This window comes from Oryctolagus cuniculus, chromosome 14 (assembly GCF_051225735.1).
Source record: "Oryctolagus cuniculus isolate XC-2025 breed Fujian yellow rabbit chromosome 14, ASM5122573v1, whole genome shotgun sequence".
NCBI lineage: Eukaryota > Metazoa > Chordata > Mammalia > Lagomorpha > Leporidae > Oryctolagus > Oryctolagus cuniculus.
In genome coordinates this window covers 11,065,021-11,078,018 of record NC_142880.1, presented here as the reverse complement: position 1 = coordinate 11,078,018, position 12,998 = coordinate 11,065,021, and the positions used below count along the sequence as shown (strand labels likewise).

Below are 12,998 nucleotides of genomic sequence, written 5' to 3'. Positions count from 1 at the left end.
GAAAATTGCTTTATTTCTATTATCATTTTTGTTATCTTCCCCTATTGTACTGAACGTACCTATGAGAGATAGCAGTTACAATTTCTACAGAATCTTAAGATTTCTAAACATATGGGAATGACTTTTCACAGTATGTGCCACTATAACCTTGAACCCTGAAACCTGGAGCTGAGCCAACTGTCATCGTCAGTTGTGCTTTCTGCCTTGACTGAGTGGTGCATTCATCCTAGCCTTCATACCTGCTTCTCGTCTGGCTGCTAAACACAAACTCATTCTCAGCTCTACTCTGCTTTCCCATTTGTATTTTTCCCACCTACTTTGACCAAGTCTGTGTGTGCCAGTTCCATTTATGCAAATTACACACCATGGGGATGATAAAGAATGAAGATAGCCTTGCAGTGATGATGGAGTGGTTCTAGTAACTCTTTCCTGCACTGTGTTCCATGAAGTCTAAAAGTCATAGGAGAAATGTTTATTAATGTTATGAGTACAACACATATCACTTTCATTATATGAATAAAATAAGAAGATAAAAATGGTGCTTGGGAAAAGCCAGAGATTCTTTGGGGCAAGCAAAAACTTGAAAGATTAAAATACAATGTATAGATTAAAAAAAAAAAAAAAAAAGGAACCTTTCTTGGGAATAAGCTGTAGCAGAGAGAGTAATACTGAGTGAGTTATGTGGATTTGAGTGAGAAGAAAGCTGTTCTACAAAGAAGGATAAAGCTTCTCTGTAGTCCTATTATATTTGGGTAAAGGACTGGATCATGAGTCACATTTCCACAGTGCTTGTATTTTACAATGTGGATGGTTTAAGGTACAAAACCCTATTATGTATGTTTTATGGCTGTGTTTTAAAATTTTAATTTTCCCTGGTTGCCAGACATACACATTTTATTCAAAGATTAAAGCCATGAATAGCTTAAAGTGAAATCTGAAGTTTTCTGGCTTAATATTCAGTTCTGTATGTAGATTTGTAACTTTAAGGTCTACAAATTAAATGTTGCATGTGTTTGCTGTGGGAATTAAACTACTGTTGCAAACCAGCACAACTTAGTCACCATTTGTACATTCCTTAGAAGGTTCTAAATCACTATATTCTTCATGAAAATGTTCTGCTTTAGATTAATAAGAAAAATGAAACACTAAACCCTAAAGTAGACTTTGAAAGATGTCAGGTATGGTGAGAGAAGAACAGAGTCAAAATGATTGAATGTGAGCCAAGGTACTTACTTCATCTTGAAAACTTTTACATAGTGTGCTTTCTTGCAGAAACTTTCAGAGATCTTTTGTGACATTAATGCTTTTAGATTACTTGGATTTCAGAGTAAGATCCTAGAGTTAAATAGCGATGTTGAGTAATAGGTTCTTATTTCTATTTATTAATGTATGTGATTGGTTTTTTTCTCATTTAGTTGTAAAACAATGATTAAACTTAAATTATATCTTTGTTTTAATTCAGAAGTTTACTTAATAGTTTCTTTGTTTTTAACATATAGGTTATGCTTTCAGAAATGCTTGGCTATTATTTCCCTTCACAATATGGTGAGGTTGAGATCAGCTGTTAGTTTTCTGAAAGGATGAGGTTTTAAACATTTCTGATAGGTTTTGCTTATGTCAGAGAATTTTCAGTTCTTTTTCTTTTCTGTGTGATCAGTAGTTAAACATACATATAGCTACGAAAATATTTCTTTCAAGTTTTGTTGAGAACTATCTATGTTTTATTTATTTTAACATTGGAAGGCAGGATCAGATTTTTTGTTTTGTTTTGTTTTGTTTTGTTTGAGAGATGGAGAGACAAAGACAGACAAATAGAGTTCCCATCTGCTGATTGATTCCCCAAAGGCCCACAGTGGTCAAGACTGGGTTGGGCTGGGCTGCAAGAGGAGCTCAATTCGTATCTCTCACAAAGGAGCAGGAATCCAGACTACCTCCCAAGGTCTGCATGAGTAGGAAACTGGAGTCAGGAGCCAGAGCCAGATACTAAACTCAAGTACTCTGATGTGAGTCGTGGGCATCTTTCTGTTGTTTTTTTTTTTTTTTTTTTTTTTTTTTTTTTTTTTTTTTAATGGTTTATTTGTCTATTTGAAAGGCAGTAAAAAGAGAGAAATCTTCCATCTGCTGGTTCACTCCCCAGATGGCCGTAACTGGAGACCTGGGCTGATCCAAAACCAGGAACTGGGAACTTTATCCAGGTTTCTCATGTAGGTATAGGGGCCCAAGGAGCTGGGCCATCTTCCATTGCATTCCTAGGTGCGATAGGGAGCTAGGTAGGAAGTGGGGCAGCTAGGACTCAAACCTGCACCCATATGGAATGCCAATGCTGGAGGCAGCAGCTTTATCTGCTATGCCACAGCGCTGACCCTACTCGTTTACTACTTTATAAAATAAGTTAAATACTTAATTCTGTTTTAATTTGGAAATATATACATATACTATTGAATCTTTGCCCGTAAAAGTCAAAGTTGCATTGAATTCTTTTAGCTTTAAGATGATAGTGAACATTCCTAATAGTATTAATTGACATAAGTATTTTATGATATTTGAATTAATAGGACCTGGAAATAATCTCTGTGCATTAGATTTAATGATTAATACATATTTGTGGGGCCAGTGTTGGGGCCTAGCTGATAAAACTGCCATCTACAACGCCGGCATTCCATTTGGACACTGATTCAAGTCCTGGTTGCTCCACTCTGATCCAGCTCTGCATTAATGGCCTGGGAAAAGCAGCGGAAGATGGCCCAAATGCTTGGACCCCTTTACCCTTGTGGGAGACTTGGATGAAGATTCTGGCTCCTGGCTTTGATCTGGCCCATGCCTGGCCATTTGAACTGTTTGGAGAGTAAACCAGTAGATGGAAGATCGATTGATCTCTCTCTCTCTCTCTCTCTCTCTCACTCTCACTCTCACTCTCACTGTCTAACTCTGCCTGTCAAATAAAAAAAAAAAAATCTACGCTGAATTTTCTAGAATACTTTTATCAGATGTTATGTATGCATAGTTTTATATTTAGAGTATTAAGAATGTCAGAAAACCAACAATCGTCTTCCATAGCCTCTGGAACTAACAGCCTGGCTGTTAGCTTCCTATCTATCTGTCACTTCTGGCTTATGATATCTCTGTACTTGTAAGTATAGTGCTTATATTACCAATATTATTTATTTTGTTATAGTAAAATTCCTTAGGCAGTGTAACTTTATAAAAAAAAAAAAGGTTTATTTTTGCTCATGGATCTAGAAGTGCAAAGCCTAGGGGCTTCATGTGGTGGTGGCCTTCTTGCCTGAGTCCCCACGCAGCACAGATCATCACAGGTCAAGAAACAGGAGGCGTGCATGTATATAACACGACCAAAATTCAGTCATGAGGCATGGGCGCCTCCACCCCCATATAATCTAATCACTTCCCTAAGGCTCAGTAAACAGCATAATTGGATAGAGTTTTCAACCTTGTAGTGCCATTAACTTAAGAGTTTGGGGGCCAAATCATGTTCAGACCATAGCAATGTGTGCATATTGTAAGGTACTTCAGTTTCTTTTAATAGTTTTTATAAATTAATTGCTTGTTATAAAAATTTACCATTTTTTTCTTTGTGCTTATTATTAATTACATTAGATTTTCAGTGCAGTTGTTCACCAGTTCCCTTCTAACTGTATTAATTTCTTTCTCTTTCCCATGGAGAAAGCCTTAGAGACTTCCTGCTGTTCTCTGGCTTTAGGCTAACTGGATGCCTTTCAGGCCAGCAGAATAACTGTTAATCATGGGGCTGATTTTTGTTGTCATCCTAAGAATTCTCTTTTCCTTCCTCCCAAGTTTAATTTCCAATTTCCAAAATCCAGTGTTTTTCTCTTTTCTTGATTTGTTCAAAAGTTTTGGTGGACCTTTCTATCACGGTGCACATATGAGCTATTTTTAGACTTTGTGGTTTTGAAGCTATCTTAATTTTGTGCTCTCATTATTTGGTATTCGGTTGGATATAAAATCTAGGTTACTAATATGAGTATTTTTCTTCATAATTTTGAAGACACTGCTCTATTGTCCTCAATCTTGAGTGTTGGTGTTAAGAATTACAACATTGTGATATTTAATCTTTCCTGTATGACTTCTTTTGCTTCATTTATCCTCTCAGAAAATATTTTGTTTTTGAAAGTCTGTCATCATACATCTCATGAGGAACTATTAATTCATAATGCTGGGATTTCATGGGCTGTTTTTTAAATTTCATGTTTAAACAAATTTTTATTTACTTATTTGCAGAGAGACAGAAAAAGAGACAGTGGGAGTTCTCCCATCAGCTGATTAAATCCCAGATGCCCACAGCAGCTGGGGTTGGGCAAGACCAAAGCTGGGAACTCAATCCAAGTCTCCCATGTGGGTGACAGGGACCCAACTTCTTGAGACATCACTTACTGTCTCCCAGAGCGAACATTAGCAGGAAGCTAGAATCAGAAAAGAGCCAGGACCTGAACTCAGGCATTCCTATACGGGATTTGGTCACCCTAGGTAGTGTCTTTAACTGTTATGCCAAATATCCACCCTCTGGTGGGATCCTTTAATTTGAAAAATTCAAGTTTGAAAATTTTATTTCTTGTAAGAATTTTCTCTGCTGTTATTAACTTACCTCCCCCATTCATTTTCACTCACTTTTGTTCATCAAATATTGTACATCAAAGACTGATCTTCTCATCACTTTTTCTCTCATTTCCATCTTTGTCAAAAGTTTTCTTTATGGGAAATTATCCCTGACATTTTTTTCCAAACATTAGTATTTTCAATTTATCCTCTTTTTAATTTTTTCTAAACTTATTTTCACTAACAATTCCTTTTTCATAGCATTCTGAGCTTGTTTCTAGGACTCATTTATCATTGCTTAGCTTTATGAAATAAGGACATATCTCCTATAATAGACACCTGTGTGTAAAAACATGTACACTTCTATTTACATATTATTTAAAAAAAACTTTTATTAACTGCTGCTTGTATCATCTCTTTTTTTTCCCCCCAAGTTCTTTTTTCTGTGGCTAATTTTATCTATTTAATATAAGATGCTGTGCTCTAAAGCAGGGGATAGAAAACTATGGCCTACAGTAACTGGGTTGCAGCCCATTTTTGTGTAGCTCTTGAACTGAGATTGGCTTTTAATATTTGTTAAGAGGTGGAGAGGAAAGGCAGACAGAAAAATTCAATACAGAGAAAGTATATGGCCACAGGCCCTCAAATATTTACTATCTGTTCCTGACGGAGAAAGTTTGCTAATCCCAGCTTTAGTGTCTAAGGATTCCTTTCATACTTTAGAGTCAGACACTAAAAGCTAATTAGAAGCTCTTCACTTAAGCAGGGCTTGGTTGATTCCACTAAAGAAGAATTTGGTAATGCTAAAGTTATTTTGTTTTAGGTAGCCTGTAGTGTCATTGTGTATTGGTCTTTTCTTTGGCACCTTCTGGTTTATCTAGAGAAAATCTCAATCTGCTGCTCAGGGTGTACAACCTGCTGTGCACATTGCCACAGTGAATACAGACAGTCCTGGCCTTGGGATTTTCTGAGCTTACAATGGTGTAAAAGCAGTACACTCTTAGTAAAACATATTTTGAATTCTAAATTTTGATCTTTTTCTAGGCTAGTGTTGTGCTTTACAGCTCTTCGCTTGTGATACTGGGCAGTGCACCAAGCCACAGCTCCCTAGAGACTCCCATTTGCAAGAGTAAATGACTGGCACTATACATTGTACTGCATTGCTAAGCTATCATGATCAGCAGGTTGGGTGTACTTGTATTAAGGGCATTTTCAACTTAGGTTTATCAGGACTTAACCCTATTGCAAATTGAGGAGCAGCTGTCCTACCTTTAGCTATATGGACTTTCATTTAGTCATCCTGTTTTCAGCACATTTGACTTAATTTCAGCTCTGCTTGCCAAAGGTTTAGTTTTTTTGGAGGCAAAATATGCTAGTCTTCTGTTAGAGAGCATTTGGTTGTATGGTTGCATAGGAAGGCAATGGAGCAAAGTGTTGGGTGTCTAATTGCTGCCTCTGTTGAGTTCACCCATGTCTGTTTTCAGGCCATGCCACTCCACTGCAGCTCATGGAATCTTGTACCTCTTTAATTAAATTAAACTTCAGTGGAAAAGATTTAAACATGACTAGGAACCCTATCATTTTGCGGTTCATCTGTCTTTAGATACATTCCCATATTATTCTTTGATATTGCAAGTTCTATATGTAATTCAGTTATCTAGAAAACATCAAATTGTTGCTGAGAACTAGAAGGAAGTATTTAGCTTTCAGAGTAACCCTCTGAGGTGGTGCAGTAGCTGCATTTCACAAATGAAACTGAGACACCAAGAGATTAGATTCCCTGTGGAAAATAATGTCTTAAGAGTAGAAAATCATCCCTCCCTCCACCTGCCCCATGACTCTGACTTCCAAAATAAACAAATAAATCTTTAAAAAGGAAAAGAGAGAAGAAGAACCAGAATTCAGCTAGACACTCCAGCTCTAGATGATTCTTTACAGCGTTGTCACACTGTGGTTTTAGGTGGCACGTGATTACACGGCAAGTGAATTATAGTGGTAAATGCTATAATAAGTTCCAAAGAGGGAGAGAATGGTCAGGCTGGAGAGGTAATGGTAAGCTTCATTCAGGAAGTGGAGCTGCAGTCGAGTCTTTGATTAGATGGGGGCAAAGAAGCAGGGCAGTTCAGATGATAGACCGTGACCCAAGGCAGCATAGCAGTTATATTCAGGAGATGGTAAATATACTGTTCTGACTTAAGTGTGGGTTTGTAGGGCATTAAATGAAAATTTGAACATGTGGGCATGGCCAGATGCTAGTATAACGTATCAAAATATTGAGTGTGTATTTTATACTGGAATACTTGGAGATTTTGTTCTAATGTGGAACTCACTGAATACTTGGTTTAAGATTTATCCAGTATGTAATATGTGAGGAGCCAGGAGATAGTATTTTAGGCATTTGTAGTGTGAGATTGTATCACACTACAAATAAAGTTTTAGGGGAAAGGGCACAATCATGCTTCATGCCAGGTTCAGGTTGTATCTAATTTTGTTTTCCTTTAGTGTTGACGTATTTTGTCATTTAGGGTAACAAGTTTGGCAGTAAGTGTAATCTTTGGGAAATTTCATTCTGGTCATTTGATAATCACTTTTGGCCAAAAAATGTTATTGTACTTTTCAGTGTAAATAAAGGTCTTGAAAATGACTGGAGAGATGGATTTGGATGGATTTGTGGTGTTTGATTTTTGTAAAAATAAGCCACTAGTTTGTTTTGTTTTGGAGAAATGAGAAGGAACATGGGATTCAGGGTGTTTTGGAGGGAAAAATTGGGGTAACTGTATCCTAGAATTATCATTCTTAAGGTTAGAAGAACTTTCCTTTAAGACTTGTAAAATTGTTCCTTACTTTTTTTTTTTAAGATTTATTTTTGTTTTTATTTGACAGGCAGAGTTAGAGAGAGACAGACAGAGAGAAAGGTCTTCTTCCGTTGGTTCACCCCCCAGATGGCTGCCATGGCCGGCGCGCTGTGCCAATCTGAAGCCAGGAGCCAGGTGCTTCCTCCTGGTATCCCATGCGGGTGCAGGGGCCCCGGCACTTGGGCCATCCTCCACTGCCCTCCCGGGCCACAGCAGAGAGCTGGACAGGAAGAGGAGCGACCGGGACTAGAACCCAGTGCCCATATGGGATGCTGGCGCTGCAGGCGGAGGATTAACCAAGTGAGCCACGGCGCCAGCCCTCCTAACTTACTTTTTAAAAGAAAATTGATATTCAGAGATAGATTATTGATTTTTTGAAAAGAAAAATTTTAAATTTAAAATCTGCTATTTTTTTGTTTGCTTTCATTGTTTTCACACTTAACCTGGTCATCAGCTCAAAGTTATTAATACCACTTATTAGTTGTAAATACAGTGTGATTATGTTTCAAAATTTACATAATTTAAAAACAGTAATAGATTCTTCTGTATGTATTACCTTATTTTCTCCTATTAGAAGAAAATTTAAGCATAGACTTCGAAGTTTTACTACTAAAAAAAATCATAAATTACAGTGTTTTTGACTTTGGTGAATTATAAAACTGTTCAGAGAGCTTAGATTATGCAGGATGGTTTTAGATGAATGCTTTTTAACCATTTTTTTCTGCCTGGCATACACAACTGGCTCCATCAAAAGCACTTGTCATTACAAATTCTTTTACCCTGGTTAATGGGATGGCTTTGCATTGATGTGAGGTGAGTTCTTCCTATATCTTCTTATCTACAAATTCTTGATTACTGTCAGGGTCCTAGTCTCTAGCTATATATGGTCTTCATAATATTTTTCCTTTGAAAGTCTATTAACTTCAACTAGAAACTACCAATATTTGTCTTTGAGTTAAGGGCTTAAATGGAGAAACACTGAATTGAATGATAGTCTTACAGAAAGTGTAGAAAAAAATGATGGTAGGTTGCATGAAATGATTACATCGTAAATTTTTTGAATGAATGATTTATTTATTTGAAAGGCAGAGCTACCAAGTGGCAGAGAGAGAGACAGAGTCGGTCTTCCATCTGCTGGTTCACTCTCCAGATGGCTGAGCCGATCAGGAGCCAGGAGCTTCTTTCAAGTCTCCCACACCGGTGCAGGGGCCTCAGGACTTGGGCCATCTTCTGCTTTCCCAGGCCACAGCAGAGAGCTGGATTGGATAGAAGTGGAGCAGCCAGGACTCAAATCAGCACCCTTATGGGATGCCGGCACTGCAAGTAGCAGCTTTACCTGCTACATCACAGCACCTACCCCAGAAGGTTTTTTTTTAATCACTTTTTTTCTTAAAATTATATGGTAATTAAGTGTGCTTCTGTTGAAATACCATTCATCAACAATGACAAAAGACCAAAATAAAGTCTCATTAATAATTTTATTGGAATTGATGTCCTTTAAATTTATCAATCCTAGTTAAGCTTGGTATTACAGAATCATACCAACTTTTCCAGTATTGCTCTGTACTCCTACTGCTTATGTACATGGTTTCATACCTGTTAACCAAAAGGAAATAAGATTGAGAATATGTTTAGAGAAAAATTTATACAATAATGCTAGATGATTTTAGAAAGAATTTTGAAGAACAGCACATAGAAATACCACAAAATACTGCCTAATAAGAACTAGAGTATAAATATTACTTTTTAAATGCTTACTCTCTACTTTGTAGGGATTGTTAGTTTTGCAAATTGTATGATTTGAAGATCTCCCTTGTTATAAAAATAATTTAACTTCTCTTTTCATCTTCCTGCCCAATGCTGTAGAAAAACTCAAATTCTGAGAATGTTTGAACTGTCTGCCTCTGCAGAGACAATGCTATTTTAAAAAGATCTCATGTCAGAGTAGGCACTGTTGCGTAGAAGACAGCCTCCATCTGCGGTGCCAGTTCATGTCTCGGCTGCTCCTCTTCCAGCCCAGTTCTTTGCTTACGGTCTGGGAAGGCAGTGGAACTTGGCCCAAATAAATTTGGGAGGTGGAGTTACAGACACAGAGAGGGAGAGAGAGAGAGGTCTTCCATCTGCTGGTTCAGTCCCCAAGTGGCCGCAGTGGCAGGAACTGGGCCAATCAGGAGCCAAGAGCTTCTTCCAGGTCTCCCACCCAGGTACAGGGACCAAAGCACTTGGGCCATCCTACATTGCCTTCTCAGGCCACAAGCAGAGAGTTGGGTTGGAAGAGTAGCAACTAGTACTAGAACCAGCACTCTTATGGGATGCTGGCACCACAGGCAGAGGCTTTACATAAAGCACAGTGGCGGCCCCAATAAATAAAATCTTTTTTTTTTTTTCAATGTCTCATGTCTTACTGCTAAACTCCCATGTAATTCAGGTGTTGTCTATAGTTTGGCAGCATAATCCATTTTTATGTATGCACAGACTCTGGATCCAGATCACCTAGATTTCAATCTCAGTTGCCCTTAATCTGACCGGGCTTTTACTTAACCTACTCTCTGTGTCATGGTTTCTTTTTTCTTTAAGAGTTCTCTCTTCTTTGTCTCTCTGTCTGTGTCTGTCTGTATCTCTCTCTGGGTGTGTGTGTGTGTGTGTGTGTGTGTGTGTGTATGTTTACTCTGTAAAGTAATGGGAATAGTGTGGCCACTGTGAGGATTAAATGAGATGCTTGATAAAGCTTGGTACATGGTGTGTACTAAATGACTGCTGTTGCCGTGAAGTCTATATGAAGGTGCTCTTCTGTGTTTCTAAGCTAGGTGCCTTTTATTTTGTTTGAGGAAAACAGCTTGGAGTTCTGTGTTGTGTCTTTCGATCATGCTCTGATTAGATCTTTAGTGAATTATTGTGGGGTTGAATTTCAGTTAAGATGAGCTCTTGAGTATGTTTTGATAGGTGAGAACAGTTAACGAACTTTTTCACTCTGTATGTTGTTTTTGTTTAATCCTCTTGTGAAATGATGATCTTAAATAACACAGCTCACAGTGGTTATTACGTGTTTACTAATAATTCTCAGATTTTAAGTTGTTGGGTGATGACAGGTGATCCCTGTGATCGATGTTTATGTTTTATTTTGTTAACTGCTTGACAAACATGCCCACAAAAATAGTTTTCTGATAACCTGTGCCCTGACTTTTCTTGTCACTGAGAACCTATTGCCTAAAATTCCTTTAATAACCTGTCAGTAAAATGTCAGATAAACTAGGAGTATATTGCCTAATTACAACTTAATGTATGGATGCATTTTTCCTTGACTTGAAAATGTTATATCCGTCACTTAGATTTATTTTGCTTGTATGTCCTATTTTCAGGGAACCAAGTCAGACTTTTGTGTGTTCTTTACTTCCTTCCTAAAGACAGCTTGTAGATAAGCGTGTTGTAGACTCAGAATAAGAGCTACAGTCAGATTTTATGGGAGCTCATGTCCTATGGAGATAGTCGTGTGTAGCTCCCACAAAGATATTTGTGGTTTTTCCTCAACTTTTCCTTCTGCAGCAAAGTTCTGTTTTCATTAACTACACACTATTTTAAAGTAGAGGATGGCGGTGAAAGATCACTTTGTGTCACCTTCGGATTTTTTTTCTTCGTCAAAGCCATGGCAGTCTTGATTGTAACAGAAAATTATCTGGAATTTGGACTCGAAACAGGTAATAGTTCCATACAGCTTTACAAATTAGGTTTCTTTGTCTATTGTTAATATTTTTCTTCATTGTTTGAGTAAGCTTTATGTCTGATAAATTTTTAAAATTAAATTTGAAGAGTATATTTTGTGGTGTTCTAATAAATTAACCTAATTAGTCTTAAGTAATCTCTCTTTGCTTTTTGGTTTTCGTTTCAGCTAAGTTTTTTGTTCACCTTTTTCCAAAGAAATTGCCCCCTCATTTTTTTCCCTCAAAGTTAAATAAGTTTCTGTAATGCTAAAGTTTACTCACATAATTTAAAGAATTAATGCAAATTTTATGCACATTCATAGAATGTACAAATATCAAAGGGAAGTTTTCAAAGACTGTTCCTGCTAATAACCAAATTTTATTGCATTTTGGCATACTAATTAACACATGAAAGAGCTAAGCTAGTCACATCGAAATTTAAGATGCTCTGTTTTTTAGCATTTTATTTCCTAGGAAAGATTCTGTATTTTACCCCTGTATTATGAATGTCTTTTTTTTTTTACAGGGTTTACAAATTTTTCAGACAGTGCAATGCAGTTTCTTGAAAAGCAAGGTGTAGAATCTCAGTAAGTTTTTGAATAATTAAGTTATTTAAGTTTTTAATTTTCCATTTTTTTAAAGTATTTATGATTATTTGTTTTTAATTAGTCAAAACAATAGTAATTTGGACTGTCACTTCTAAAAACATACTTTGAAATTTTACAGCTGTATTAAGGTGGTATCTTTTATAAAAGACTTCTTATGTAGATTTGCTCTAACTTAATTTCTCTGCCTCTAGAGATTAAACTATTTCAATCATGTATCAGCTCTGTGTTGAATATACAGGTTGAATTGTGATTAAGAAGTTGAGTAGTTTAGTTTATATTTCACCAAGATGTTGTATAAGTACAATCCTTTAGGAGAAATTTACTTGGTTTGACTATAGCTATGATTTGTTCGGTGATTAATCAGAAGAAAGAAATTTCCTAGAAAGTCATCCGTTTTTTAAAAAATTTTGTTTTTAGGGGTCCTGTTTCAAAACTTACTTTCAAATTTTTCCTGGCTATTTTCTGCTCACTCATTGGGGCTTTTTTGACATTTCCTGGATTGCGACTGGCTCAAATGCACCTGGATGCCCTGAATTTGGCAACAGAAAAAATTACACAGTAAGCGGAAAATGTACATAAGCACATGCAGATAAATATATGTTTTCCATCTTAATGAAGGTATATTATTGTAATAAAATCATAAATTATTATACTGAAAAATAATAAACCATTTGATGTTGCATCACTTCCTCTTTCAACTCTGAGTAGTGACTTTCATTCAAGTCTTAATCTAAAGTTAGGTTAAAAAAAATGTGCCTTTGCTACTAAAGTTGTTTCATCTGTTAAAATGGAAATACCATGTTTATGTTAGATTCTTTTTAATTTAGAGTCTTATAATGTTGCACTCTCTACAGCTGAAGTGAGGACCTTTGGAAGTTTTCTTTTTAAAAAAATCAGATCATTTTATTTAGCAATATTGATTTTAAGTGTTACATAAATTTATTTAAATAGTTTTAACTTTTCATTTACTGTATTAAAGATTTTTGTTTTCAAACTAAAAGTTGTTTGTATAAGAGATATCTTCTTTCCTTGAGTTATTGATCTATTAGTAAAGTAAAGCATTTTTATTTTGGTTATTGCTAATCCTGTACTTACACAATTTCTTTCGCCTACCAAGTTCTGTTCTAGTTCAGACATGGAGAAATCATGTTGGACCTGTACATGTAGTTCAAAGTCTTTTACTATGTTCTTGTGGTGGGCACAGGTTTTTTTGTTGTTGACGCAGACACCTTGGCAGGCTTCTATCTACTTTAGTTTGTAGCCAG

At 36.5% G+C, this 12,998-nt stretch overlaps 1 protein-coding gene across 18 annotated transcripts in view; it reads left to right on the top strand.

Annotated features, from left to right (window-relative positions):
• TMEM161B (transmembrane protein 161B) overlaps positions 1-12,998 on the top strand; it is a 77,280-nt gene that overhangs the window by 51,937 nt on the left and 12,345 nt on the right. For 10 of the 18 annotated variants that reach the window (XM_089312994.1, XM_008261921.5, XM_008261923.5 and 7 more), the window contains 3 exons: positions 10,971-11,122; positions 11,652-11,712; positions 12,151-12,291. In XM_089312994.1, the coding sequence (XP_089169120.1) occupies positions 10,971-11,122; positions 11,652-11,712; positions 12,151-12,291 (354 nt within the window). Of the gene's footprint in view, positions 1-10,970; positions 11,123-11,651; positions 11,713-12,150; positions 12,352-12,998 lie in introns of all 18 variants that reach the window. The other 8 variants (XM_051854027.3, XM_089312998.1, XM_089313000.1 and 5 more) reach the window with 3 other exon arrangements.